The sequence below is a fragment of the Phalacrocorax aristotelis genome, chromosome 2 (genome assembly GCF_949628215.1).
Source record: "Phalacrocorax aristotelis chromosome 2, bGulAri2.1, whole genome shotgun sequence".
NCBI lineage: Eukaryota > Metazoa > Chordata > Aves > Suliformes > Phalacrocoracidae > Phalacrocorax > Phalacrocorax aristotelis.
In genome coordinates this window covers 153710164-153724737 of record NC_134277.1, presented here as the reverse complement: position 1 = coordinate 153724737, position 14574 = coordinate 153710164, and the positions used below count along the sequence as shown (strand labels likewise).

General features: G+C 40.0%; 1 protein-coding gene across 6 annotated transcripts in view; it reads right to left on the bottom strand.

The window, feature by feature from the left end:
• The window catches only part of DEPTOR (DEP domain containing MTOR interacting protein), a 75459-nt gene that overhangs the window by 37627 nt on the left and 23258 nt on the right, over window positions 1-14574 (bottom strand). For all 6 annotated transcript variants that reach the window (XM_075085684.1, XM_075085683.1, XM_075085688.1 and 3 more), the window contains 3 exons: window positions 10106-10284; window positions 7962-8085; window positions 2036-2214 (listed from right to left, as the gene is read on the bottom strand). In XM_075085684.1, coding sequence (XP_074941785.1) covers window positions 2036-2214; window positions 7962-8085; window positions 10106-10284 — 482 coding nt within the window. The remainder of the gene's footprint in view (window positions 1-2035; window positions 2215-7961; window positions 8086-10105; window positions 10285-14574) is intronic.

Genomic DNA, 14574 nt, shown 5'->3' with positions numbered 1-14574 from the left:
TTGATTGTGCTAGTACTTTCATCAGTATTCCTAACACTATCTAGACAAATTGTTTCAGTGAAATCCAGAGGAGAATGAAATCTCCTGTTTAGGAGCGTGCACACAGCATGTTCAGTCATGAAGATAAATCTCAAGGATGTCATTCAGTTTTATTTTACTTGTAGCTTCCCCATCAAGTCAGCGTTAAATCCCCACAGACTTACCTTTGCCCCAATAAAAGCTAAGTGAGGAAGATGATGGTAGCTTAGAGTGAGAAGGCCACATCCTCAGCAAGCAACCAATTCCTAGAATCTCATTTGCAGTCACTTAATGAATTTCAAATCTCTTTCTAACAGGGCACTTTGCATGTGCTCTTGACTGCTAGAAGAGGATGGGCAGGGGATAAATCAGCAAAACTGGCCAGGGCAACCCATAAAGGTGAGCAGGGCCAGCATCGCTCAGGAATACCCCCAGAAACCTGGCTTGATGGGGGCAAAATTATTTCACCACCAAGGTGTGCTGCTGAGCATTTGCCCTAGTTGATGAAACAATGGTTGATCTGCAATAAAAGCCACATCCTGACTTTCTTAGCTCTGCAAAGACTTCAATAGCAAAGTAAATCCAGCTTTGCACCAAATGTCAAATCCTGACTTTATTTCCTCTGCAAAAACGTCAATAGCAGAAGCATAAATCTTGCTTCTGTCTTTTTTTTTTCTTAAAAAGAATGTTTACCTTGTATATAATACACAGAAAATGCTCAGGTAAAAATAGGAATGAAATCATTGCTGCTATAAAGAGGGGTGGCATACCTTCCCTGTCTGTCACGCTCCAAGCAGTTGGCACCCTATAAATCATAGGAAGCACAGGGGTAATAATAGAACTGGAAGCTGATTACTGTAAACATTCAAAAGTAGCTCCTAGTAATTGGAAGCTAAAGATAATGTGAGCATGATTACAACCACAAAGGAACTGTGCAGGTCACTTACACCCCCGTTTTTCTCTGTTCCTTAAAACTAGGTTTTCTCACAAAGCAACAAGCAACCTAGTCAATCTAGCACCTTGTGTATTAACAACCTGTTAATATTGTGAATTGTTTGTCCTCTGTCAGAATTAGTGTTGATGTGACAACATTCGGACCACCAGGATCTGATTACTTTCCCACTGTGCATTAAGCAACGCAGCTAACAGTTTCTGCCAGCTTGTTCTGTCATCTCCTGGCAGCCCTTCATCACTCCCAGGGGCACTGCAATGCATTTATAGTGGAAAACGCCTGGTCACAGAAGGGCGACTTGCACTGAAAGTAGATGATGACAACATGTGAAATGGGTGTTAGTGCCATGGGTGCTAATTTCTTCACCCACAGGGCAGTACGGAGAGAAAACTCTGTCTTCTCCACCCTTAACAGAGGGAGCTCCTTGGTGAAGGTGCATCTGCCAGACAGATTGTGCTGGACCACGAAGAAATATTTTATTCCTGCCTCAAAGAAGTTACTCCACCAGGACAAATATAAAAAAGCTTCAGCCAAAAGCGATAACGTCTTTCTTGCTCAAACATACTCAACAGCTCTGCAACATGTCCAAGAGGGAAAGCTGCCTTTCTGGCATCAGATTGTGCTTTGCTCCTGTCCTCAAGTAGGAAGAAATACAGAACCTGTCATTTTTATTCTACGTAGAGAATTTAGCTTATTTATGGCTCTAATCCCTACTTGATCCTTACAAAGCTATTTACCTCAATTATACATACTGCTGATAGTAACTTCTACAAGTTAATTACCACAAGTGTAGGAGCGCTGATTTTCATCCACATCTTTATGTTGTTGTTATATAATCCCAAACTCTAGCTGTATTCTGCATTTGAGGCAGAATTTTCAGAACCAATACAATGAACTTTTGAAAAGCCACCCTTTTATTAAATAAAGTTACCTAGACTCCTATCTGAAATTATTTAGAACTTGGACGTGTTATGACCAAGAAGACAAGAGCCCCTCCATGTGATTTAACCTGAAGAAAGCACTACAAAAAGTGTAGCTTTTGCTACCTGGCAGTAAATTTCTCACCGTGCTGTATAATCCCATGCTCCAAAAGTCTTCGGCCAAGCTGCTCTGCTTCAGTCCGTGTCATGGCCTCTCCTTCCTGGATCAGCCAGTCAATGAACTCCGATGCCACGAAGGTCCGTTCGTACTTGACTCCTTCCTCTTCCCTGGCTTGCAGAAGAGTATTTTCAGAACTCATCAGCCTGATATGGTGGGAAAAAAATTGGTAGGGAAAATGGTTCTTCAGAAAAGCAACTCCAGACCTATTCTGGCAAATCTCACTGATACTAAGCAAACATATGTGAACTTTTCACTGACTTCCTAAATCTTTCCTCAAGCTATCAGTCTAAACTTAGGATGTGAATTATAACTGTTTAGTTAAGAAATTTAGGCTTTATATCCCTGTGTGAAGTTAATGTTTTCTTGGTTTGTCCCTAAAAGAAAACAAGGTTTTTTCACTTTCACATTTCCCCTATTTATTTCTTTAGCTTCTCTAAAGTTATTGTATAATCAATTTTGAAACAAAATTAGCCTGAAAGCACCAGATTGTGAGTAATGTGTTCAAAAATTCCTAATAAATTTTTATAGTTCACAGGACTATGCCCCGAAGTCATTTAGATAGTTTTGAAAATTCTCCCCATAAGCTCTGAAACAGCTGCAGAAAAATTCAAGAGGAAGAAAAAAAGGCAGTTCAGTGGTTTGAGTGGTTGATAAATATTTAGTGTCCAACACTTAGCGATGCAGCTGCAATCAGTGAGCTACACACCTGAACATGTTTTAACATCTGAGCCTCAGAGTCTCTGTGCCTCCACTGGCTCTGTGTAACACCTGAGGTGGCTCTAAATCTCCCTGCAATTGGCATGTACCTAGCTTAAAGGTACTAAAAAGCTCTTCTCTATTCAAGTAACCTATGCAAACGACACAGTATTCAAAAAAGAAAAAAAGACAAAAAAAAGCCTCAGGATTTTGTTAATGCAAAAGAAAGGTTGACAGTTTGAAAAAGAAGGCAGTCTGAAAGAAGGAATGAGAATCACTCCCTTTTTATGCAGCATCACACTCTTTTGTTTTGCTGGGAGACTGAGCACCGTAGCCTCCTTATTTACTAATTTCATTTTTCTTCATAATTATTTTATGTATTATAGGCTAATAATAGGACTAGTGGTAAGACTTGCAGAATAACAGCTTGAAAAAGGCATGGTTAGTTTTTCCATGTGAGACTAAAAAGCCCCTTCCCATCACCAACTATTTTGAAATTAAGGGCACAACTGAACTCCAACAGGAATGTTCTGGAGGTGTTTAATCTTTGCCCTTCTGATCAAAAATTTGAATTTCATGTAAATCCACACATGGGCCATCTCCTTCTTAAACTGCCAGCATGTCCAGAGCTGATACAGTATAACTTCACCTCCTTTGGGAGGCACCAGAAAAATCTGTGCCCTAAGCACACAGAGGGAAGTTTCATTTGAAATTACAACGAAAAGGTTTGACAGGATCCAGCCCCTGTTATTTCACCTGAAAGATTTATTCCCTCGACTTTAACGAGAGCTAACCAGAAGCCTGAATTGACTGGGTCTGACCACCAGGCAGCAGATCATCAAACCAGGCAAAGGCTTCGCAGCCACAGCTGTATGCCAGTGGCAGCTATAATAAACTACTTGTTTAGATGTTGGCGCGTCACTGCCAGCACCTCTGAGATGAGTAAGAACTAAGAAAGTCAAAAGCAGCTGTAGTCAGGGATGAGGCCAAAAGCAGGAGTATGTGCTGCAGAGGACAAGATACTGACTTCAGAACTCTTGCAAAGACTTTATGCTTTTTCAAATTTTGATTTACAAGCACCTGCATGCAAGGCAACATTTTGTCCCACACTAACTGCATCTAACACAGACAGAGCTCCAAGGGACCATCTTTAAGTGTGCCTCGTTCACCAGGCTTTTTCCCCCCAGAAAAAAAAAAACAAGCCCAAAGCTCATGCCTTTTTGTACCATCTGCTGCATGGTTACCCTGAACCGGTTACCCGGGCTCTGCGGGCACCAAATGAAAAATCCATATGATTTTGTTAATTGTTCTTTGATGAGTCTATAATTAGTTGACCAGCTCATTGAAGTAGCAGATAAAGAGGTCCTTGAAAAAGAGATGATAATTGTTAGATTTTTACAGTGAGACAAAAGAAATTTGGAAAAATATCAAGTGGGAAAAACGCTCAGCTTGACATTTCACACCCTTCTGCGTGTGCCCAGAATAGCACTGCAAAGGGTTTGGACTTGTGAACAAACAGACACGACAAATTGACAGTTTAACAAATCCAGAAACAGCAATCCATACACTTAACGTCGCTAACTTAAGTACATCACTGTAACTCCACGGCTGTCAACAAAGCTGTACCAATTTACATCAGCCAAAAACCTGGCCTTTCATTAGCCAGAATCAGAAACTTCCTCTATCTCTTCCATTTTCTCCTTGTTTCAAAAAAAACATGAGGCCATTCATGTCAAACCATATTATTTGCTGAAATTGGTGTTATCCTGCATTAAGGGAATGTATTTAGCCAAACACTGAAATTCAAACCCTTTTCAAAAGAAAATTTTAAGCTTGTTTTATCTAAATAACTGCACCAGAGGATAAATTTGAATTAACCACTGATGAGTTAAAATGAAAGTGATTCAAAGAATGCAGTCTCAAAATTATCTGAATGATTTCCTGAAATTAAAACCATAAACATGCACTTCTTTTACTGCGCAATCTGGTTGAAAAATCTCAGTTGAAGTCAGTGTCATGAGATGACTTATAGCTCCTAAACCCAACTGCGCCAGAAATACAACAATCCTGTGTGCCTGACCAAAACCTACTGAGAATTACAAACATCATAAAAATAGGATGGCTGCACAATTTGATCATTTTTTTAAACCTATGAAAGGTCTGTGCTGGATTTATTTAAGATTATCAGGGAGGGTTTTATTGAACAGAAAACATGTTTATCTCAATCTATCTATTTGGTAAGTCCTGTAGAATATGAAAACTGATACCATCTTTGAACCTAATAAACTATTTAACAATTTCCAGACAAAGCTGTAGGAATACCAGTGATACCTGATACCTGGTTCTTATTTTTGCTGACTTACAGTATCACCAGTAGGTTTCATCTCTAGTTATAAACTTGAAACTCAAAGCATGTTCACAGAAAGGATTACCAAAGTTTGCAGTGACGTGCAAGGAATCTGAGCCGATTTATGGTTTTCAGTGCAAATGAAGGGAGGATACAGTCAGAGACTGATTTTAAATCTTCTAATGGCACAAGTACAGCCACTGAAGAACGTCCACAGTAGGTGGAAGAGGTAATGCCACAGGAGAGGAGGATCCAGGGTACAAGAAGCTTTGTGGTCACACAGAAGGGAGGGAAAGGGAAGCTCCTCACCGTGGGGACAGAGCACAGCGCATTCAGCCGAAACAGCTGTCTCAATGCAGGGAATCTGCCTAACGCATCCATTCCTCTGCCCATGCAACAACCTGCTGATCCTCCTAAAGCATTTTGCTCATTTACCCATTGCGGATACCAATCTGCATGGACTGATGTTGGCTAACACATCTGTAATTTTTGGCAAGCACAAACCACGCTGGCTTCTGAATGTAATGGTCCTCCAGCCCTAATGCAGCGGGTGGAGAAAAGCAGGAAATAGTATTATAATGTCTATCTTAAACTAGCAAAGCGTAGTGAAGATCAGCAACATCTACAAAATTAGAGACAGATTTTTAAAATATGTTGGATTCAGATAGATTTCCTTTGGCATAGTTGCGTTCCTCTTGAAATTAGGCCTACAGGCATTTTGATAAACAAGTTGAATAGCCTGATAAGTGACTTCACGTCTGTGCATGAATACTTTTCTCCAGTTGTTGCCATTTAATAACTATTTTAATTGCACTAAATTAATATCTTCTTTCTCAACACTATAAGCAAACTGATTCAACAGATATATTACACATACACACATTGCATTGCAGAACTCTTTCTGTAGTAGTCTGACTTTCAGTATCAGAGTTTGAGTTTAAAAGGCAGTGAAACTGTGAAGGTGTTGCTAGTAAGTGTGCATGGACAAAGGACCTAACGAAATCTGAGCGCTCTGCACACCTGATTTGCTACAATAAACAAAGTGACGCCCAGATAGCCCAGGCATGCATTTCTATCTCCCATGAATATGAAATATTTCCAATGATCCATAGAGAATTTTGACTAGCTTTGACTGTCACAGACTACCTTTGAAACGCCATGTATTTTTAAACTAAACTATATTTAGCACTCAGGGCTGGTTTTAAAAGTTTCTGAACCCTTCAGATACGTTGCCTAGGAGCAACCACCTCATGAGGATGCAGTTATATTTAGATATAGGTGCTGCTTTTGGCATTAACTCCTTTTCCAAGATGGGGACAATCTATACTGTTACGAACATTTTTTTTGCTAGTATAGTGTTGGACAAGCTGGACACTAGACTTTGGAGATAGTTCTTCATGCAAAGAAGTGGGGATGGAAGCAGTCACTGGCAGAACAGAGTTCTTCCCTCTATGGCTCCTTTCATGCAGAGGACTGTTATCAGCCACTCCAACAAAAAATGTTTTTGCTCACAGAAAAATAGAAGGAGAAATACAGAGAACAAACAGGAAAAAAGGTTTGCTACTGCAGACACCCTGAGCGGGCTTCCATAGTATGGCCCAGGCTTGCAGGCACTGCTTGTTGGAGTCTAAAGGAGCAAATGCTGTCCTTAGTAAGGCACATGAGATTTTGGAGATGAGTGATTCAATTCATCTGTCCTGGTGCATCCAATGAAGGATTTTTTCCAATGGTGTATTTTCTTGTGTCTTATCCAATTTTTTTTAACTTTACTTTTACTAGTCACAGTCAGTGAGTCTCAGGGAATTTTATATAATGGGTACAAAAAAAGGAGTGGCATTTACAATTATTGGTTTATATTTCATTTTAATCGCTCTTTCACCAAATTGACCTTCAGAGCTTTCTAACCTTGAAAAGAATATTTATCAACAGCTTTTAAACTTCAGAATGTCCTGAGCGCTTTATTCTAAGAGGGAAACAAAATTACTCCAGCCAGAAGATGCAGCATCTGTCCCGGCTGCTGCATGCTTCTGCGCTAACCAAGCAGGAGAGTGGGTGCGATTCAGTCTGGAGCAATACTTCAAGCTTTTTTGTAAATACCACGTCACAACCTTTGCATTAGTTTGTAGCATATGCCAACATGCATTTTATTCACTGTGCTTGAAAGTACCGCGTCACAATCTCTACATCCTGAATGAAAACGTCATTTATTATAGATTGGGAAGTATGGTTAAGCTGCCTAGTTATTTGATGGAAGTAATCCAGTGGGATATTCCGTATCTCAGCATAATCATCTGTTTCAAATCTTAAATAGATTTGAAATTGGCTGGGATTTTTTTGAAATTGCACTTAATGTAACCTTTCTGATATAGAAGCTTTGCAGACTGGAACACCGAAGATTAATTTCACCTGTTTTTTAAAAATCATACCTCCTGGTGAAGATACGGAGTCTCAACAGATATGTAGCCGCTTGTTCAGTACATGTTGATGTGCTAAAGTTGTAGGTGTTGTGATTAAAAATTTACGTGAAAAATCATCCATTAGTAATTATTTTTACAGAATAGAGTTCAAGGGCTTAAGTTTATGTCGGATTCTCATATAGGATGTATTTACAACCCAGAACACAAGAAAATGCCATTTCATTTTAAACAAAATGCTCCACGTGAACACGGCAGAAAAGTGAAAGGGAAATGGGAGAGAGCGAGCAGGGTTACCAAACAGTCACAGGATTACCCAGACTCATTCCTGCATGATTTGAAAGACTCTTGACTATTCAAAATAGATTAACAAGTATGATTTGTCTCCTGTGGTCCTATCAGCAACACATTATGGATACTGAATGCAACATACTTCTCATATAGTCTTTGTCCTCTCATGAAGACCTTCACCTCATTGTCCAGCGGAAATGTCCCGTCGTCTTTTCTGAAGCGGTAGAACAGTTTGACATCCTTGAATTCCTTATGCTCATCGCAGACTGAAAGGTAAAAAAAAATTTCATAGGGATGTTAGGGAGCTGAGGATCCATCTAGCAGGTATCACTGCTGAACTTCAAAGCAGGCATGTATAGACCCTAACCCCCTGTATTTCTGAGCATACAACTTTATTCAGTTCTAATAACTGATGAAAGGCTGGAGGAAACTTTCAGATAGGCAACCACATTTCTAGGTGAGGGGGATAGGTGTTCACCAGTTTTGTGAGTATTACTGCGAACGTAAAGAGCAAAGAAGCATCCACCTGCCACATACCTGGAAAACCTTTTAAGGAAAACAGTCCGACAGCTTTTCTGTTTAAAAGGTCACCAGTGTAGAACACTCAATAATTTAAGGATTAGCAAGCTTCTTAAAGTTAGTTGTATCAGTGGAGTGATGCAGTAGGAAACTTGAGACTCACTGCAGGAACAGTCAAAATCAAAGCCTTCTGCCTTCTTAAAATTGTCTCAGTTGTTCTGCCATGCCAGGTAGCCAATGGCAGGTACAACAGGAGCACAATGCAAAAGGCTAAATAAGGTTTATAAGAGAGCGGCTGATGGTGGGCTCCTGTAAATGCGGAACAGAGCTCCGGCAAGGGCATAAAGGAATGGGAAAGATACCCCAAGCAAGCTGCTCCTAGCAGAGTTGTCAGCCCACACACATGGGCTCACCTTCTGCACCAGAGGAGCAGGAACTGGTACCCCTTTCACTTCACACAGGAGTTGAAAGGATGCTCTGAGCATCCTGCAGAACCTGACTGAACCCCTCTGAATTTGCTGTAGCTCACTTTGCAGACATATTTATTAAATTTGAGTGCAATAGATGAATTTTTTTAAGAAACACCTGCTCTATGTGTAATACATACACCCATATATATAAAATTTGTATGCAAGTTAGTGTGCAATTGGATCCTGAGGTAGAAAACATTTTAAGGTTGTTAAAGCTTTAAACAAGCATCCAGCAATAAAACACGTATTGCTCAATTAAATTAAGTCACTCAGGCATCCACGCAACTCTTCACTGACGTTTTCTCAATAGAGGATTAAGTAGTCAGATTTGAATACCCTATAATTACTTTATTCTTTAACTATCTACTGTGAGTCCCAGTTTCCATAACAACCCAGAATTTTAATTTAATAGCCGAGCAGAAGCTGTAGAAGTGGTACTCATTCAATATGTGCATGTCTTCCTTTAATTAAGGTGTTGTTAATGTATTGCAGATAGCAGCACTATTGCTGCACATACAGTGACCCCTGCATAAAGTCAACATTCGCCTGTTCGCAGTTGCTCTGTTTTCTCTTAAAAAAGAAACAAATAGTACGTTTTGCCTTTTTGAGATGGGTAATACTATACGCTTGAAATCAAGGCCTTAGATCTTCTTTGTTTGTGTGCTTCCTAGCCTTTTGTGCATCAAAATGCAACTAAATGCTACCACTGAATTGGAAGGCTCTTTTTCATCAGTGTAAATTGTTATTCAAGAAGCTGAAAGGAACAGATCCCAAACAGACAACAAGTTTAGGAGAAAATTAATCAGGGCACAGTTGGACCACTAACTTTCTTGCAGCTGTACCAGCGCTAATGTTTGTGCAGCTGGTGTGAGGGACGGGGCCAGAACTAATCCACGTGAGAAAAATTATCTTTTTTTGCCGGCTGATTTTTCAGATGGGTTTTTCAGCTGGAAAACTGTGCTCTGGGGAGCAGGGAGGTGAGGGCAGTCGGGAGAGAGGGGACAGGATCCAGCTGGGGCTGCTCTGGAGGCCGAGAAGCAGCAGCACAGTCTCCAGTAACCTCCCTCCTGTACTGACATGGGGACCATCACTCCACACCTCTTCAGGCTCTCCATGTCCCTCGGGACACAGGGACCTCGCGGAGCAGCACGGTTCAATGGAGATGCTCCCTTTCTGGTAGAGAAGGGATCCTACCTGTCCTATACTTGGTTGAAGAGCAAGAGTGGGATCTCCTTTCGTTTCACAGCACTCAATAAAATTTAGCTTAGAACTTCTTAGCAGCTGATATTGCACTTACCATGGTGGATAATGCTGTGATCCAATAACTTCTGCACCAGTTTAATCGCCGTCTCTCGGTCGGAGGCCTCTTTATGGTCAATCAGCCAGTCGATCAGCTCTTTGGCAACAAAGCAGTTCGGGTATGTCTTGAGGTGGTGCCGCCGATCTTTAATGACCTTTTCTTCATGCAGTCGGAGCCTGGGGGTCAAATCACCTTGTGAATGTTATTTGCGAAGACTCTCTGTAACTACCAAGACTAGGACAAGAGTGGACAAGAGTCCTGCTCACAGGACAGGCTTTGCGGGTGTTGGATGGAAGAGGAAGAGACTTGGTCACACGTCCAGTGCTGGCGTCTGACGCCAGGCAATCCACAGCAACCACTTGTTACAACTTTAAATGCCATACTTGGAAAAACTGGTTCTCTGCCCAGTGGAAAAGATTAAAAAATGAAGAACAGCACAGCATACTAAGCCCAATAAAATACTTCCTGTAGGTCAATTAAACTGCCAATAATTTGGAATTAATTTTCCCACATTACCACTAATACTTTCCATGTTACTCTCTTATTTTGTGGTATCACTGCCGTAGACTTTTTTTTAATCTTATTCATTTTTTTAGCTGTCATTTCTTCCTTGGTTGGGTAACCACATTTTGCCTCCAGCTGCACAACAAGCATAGCATTTATGATTTAGAATTCTGGCGCAAAGCACTAGAAAGTTGCCTCCTACTCCAAATAAAGGAGAACTGATTTCTCACTTGGGAAACTGTTGGTAAATGCTATCTATCTACAAAATCTCCCCCATCATCTTAAAAGCACGTTGTTTGGCTGGTTTTGAGACACTTGGGTCATAAAGCAAGATCCTTATGAGAGTGTTACCTTGTAGTAAACGTTCTGGGGTTTTGCATCTTTACTTTTAGTCAATTTTTCCCAAATAAACAAAATGTGTAACATTATCAATGAATTAATGGATAGAGGTTTTTTAAAGTTTTCTGCTTTCTTGTTTCCATTTTAATTAATAATTTTAACAATTCTGTTTATGTAGTGCCATGTCTACACAACAGTTCTGAAGAAAGCATAGAAACCACAACACTGGCGCTCCTATCACAAACAGAAATATTGCCATTCATTTCCAAGTGGCTGTGATCCTACCTTGTGAACACTCTCACTGACTTCAGAGAAATTCTGACTGATGCTATAATAATTGTAGGGGATACAACTATCTCTGTTTTCTAGAGAGGGAGATAGCGCAGAAGAGTGTTAGCATGAGCCTCAGGAAGCACAGAGCAGGAGTCCAACCCCTTTTCCTCTCAATGTGATTGCAGTTCGAAACAATTAGTTCTCTTTAGACTCAAAGAAAGGGAAAGTATTTGGCTGAAATCAGTGAAGAAAATATTATTAGGGCGTTAGACAGGGCTTACATAGGCTTCTACCTAAAAATAGTAGCAAAGTAATGTTTTTGTTTTGCAGCATTTAGCCTTGAACTACACTGGAATGGCCAATCTGTGATATGAATTCAAAACCAGCTTTGCAAACATCATAAAGAAATCAAGACTTTTATATTAAAAATACTGATAAATCAGATTAGAATTCTGGAAGGAAGTGCTGGTAAATATCCCATGCATTGTGAAATTCTCTGAGCTAAAATACCTTTGCTTAAAGCATAGTTTCCAGATGTGCTCTAGCAGCTGTTGCCATACTTAGAAAGGAAAGCCTACACAGTTTTAATTACAGAACATGCAATTATCAGTATGTCTGATAGAGCTTTGCATTTAAAATATATTCCAGGTTCTGTTAATGTTCATCCAGTCTCATGTCGCACAATAATCTGCAAGAACAAAACTAGGGGAAGGGCATATAATACATACGCAGATGGCTTGACCCAGCTTTCAGTCATCAGTGTAAGCCTAAATGGATGGAGTTCATCTTGTACAAGAGGGAAACCCCGTTCTGTGTTATTCTTCGTCCACATGTCGCGGAGGAGTGTGCCAGCACTGGTCCGGCATTCCTCACACAAGCCAGTAGCCAAGAGCCCCAGAAATTAGTATTTATGTATTAATTTCTGACTGAAGGCTTTCCTGCAGTTGGTGGGTTTATAAATATTTCAAGTTCTCTGTCATGTCAAAAGACACGAGTTCCCTCTACCACCTTTTTTCTCACTCAGTATTTATAGGGTCTCTATATATACTTTTTTGCCTATATTCATAAAACTCATAGAAATTTCATTATCTTAATTATCTCCACCCACTTGCTAAAGTGGATCCACATTTGCTAAGAGGTTACAAAATCGTTAAGTCAAACAGAGCACGACCACATAAGCTTCAAGAAACCTGAAAAACCAAATTGATCCACAATTTCCAAATGGAAGTGGGAACCAAATGGAAGTGTCTGTAGCAATTGTATCCATACTGAGTTATGTTCAGACTAATTTATTTGGAATAAAGAATAGTAAGGGAATTCAGATTTTCCCCCTGGTGGTATACGCTGTTCTCTCTGTCAGAGCTCCCTCACCTCTACAATCCTGCTAAAAATCAAATGTATGGATGAGAAGTAGCTCGATAAATTGAAATTGTACCTAGTGTAAACTACAATTATGAAAGGCTCGGGTAAAGTTATTGAGCATATATTGCAGTATGCAAATCAAAAGTTCAGGCAGGAATTCTAAAAATGTGTCTGTGTTCAGAAATATTTACCAGGAGACAAATCAAATGGGATAAAAAGGAAAAAAATGTAGCGGTGAATGCAATGATACACTGGAACCAAGACTCAAGTGAAGTGGTAAATTCTTTCTCCCTCAGCATTGGGAAATAGGCTTCTCACCAAAAAACCTTGACGCTTTCCCTTCAAGTAATGTTAATCACTTTTCATCAGCTAGTCTGCATGATGACTAGAAAAGACCTAACTTGACACCAGTCACACTTCTCTCACTAGAAGAACTTTTTTCTCAAGAGCTGAGCAGATGAATTAGCTCACTGACAAACCCTGACCAGTGTGAGGGGACAAGGGAGAGAAGAGAGAGGGCAAACAACAAGAGGTGATGGGGGGACACCTTGATTCAACAAGCCTTTGAAAAGTTGTCCCTCTTTCTACAAGGTAAGAGCTTAACACCAGGAAACAATCTTGTGTATGCCAGCACATCACCCATATGTAATTCCATATATTATTCAAGATTACCTGCCAAATCTGGCACTTGGGGCTGGTGTCCTCTGCCTGCAGAAAACAATGTGAGAACTAAAGCATTTGAGCAATTGCCTGTGAACTGTAACAGGCATATGCAATCCTTTAATATTTACAAATTTATATCCATGGCTCTTATTCATGCTTACAACAAATAAAGACTGTATTTGCATGCATGCGTGCCAGGACAGTTTTCCTAGGGGCTTGTCTGAACAGGAGTTGCTCCTAATCAACAATATATAGGAGGTCTTGGTCCAAACAGAAGTGCCGTCCCGCTGCGTAGCATGGACCAGGCTAACCCAGAACACTCTGCTCCTGTTTTGCAGTAAACGCGTTCAGAGTTATTAAGGAATGTGATTTTTTCAAGAGCCCATTAGGTATTTTCTTTGCCAACTGCAGAAAAGTCATGATAATGGAAAAATCTAAATCTTCACCTAGAAATGAAGAATCAGGCACTAACTTGGGAAGAAATCACTCTCGCAGCTACATGAAACTTGCATTGTTTTCCACCAGGGAAATTATGCGCTTTGAAGTTTCTCGCATCTTTTTCTGAACCAATGGGTAAGGATTTTGCAAAGGCAGTGCTTGCGCAAGAGTCTAGCTTTCTTTTTAAGCCCCAGAAAAGGCCAGCACGCTGGCTAAAGACAGTAATGATGTCACTAACTGGACCACGCTATTCCCTTCTATTAAGTCTAGTAGTTTGTGTTTGGCTAACATAGATCTTGCAGAACACCATCCAGTCTGGATTTCTATGATGAAAAGACAAAAAGCCTCCTGCTCTTCTCAGTAATTTTCTGGATAATTCACCTACCATTCCCTAGTACATCCCATATAGTCCCTATGTTTATCCCAGCAAGGCTCAGTAAAACTGTGCAGGGAACAGGTTGGTTCCTGAAACTCGATGACAACGTGGTATGAAGACTTTCATCTTGTGCTCCAATCATTCACTTTTTTTTAGCTAGTGACATTCCTTCCTGACACAATCATACACGCAGATATGCACATATATATGATGTATGTGTGCATATATATGTGCATACATATTTGTATGTGTATGATATATACAAATATATATACAAACAATATCTATAATTTGGATTATCTATTATATATTTGTATATATCATAGACCATTATATATATAATACCATTACATATATGCATATATATCATACATGCTAATGAATGCATGTATATCATATATATCACAGAATACATCATTATAGAATGACTTTTTTTTAATGGAAGAACAAAACGCCAGTGAAGACACCATTTACAATGGAGATTGTTAGCAGAACTTACTAATTACCGAAC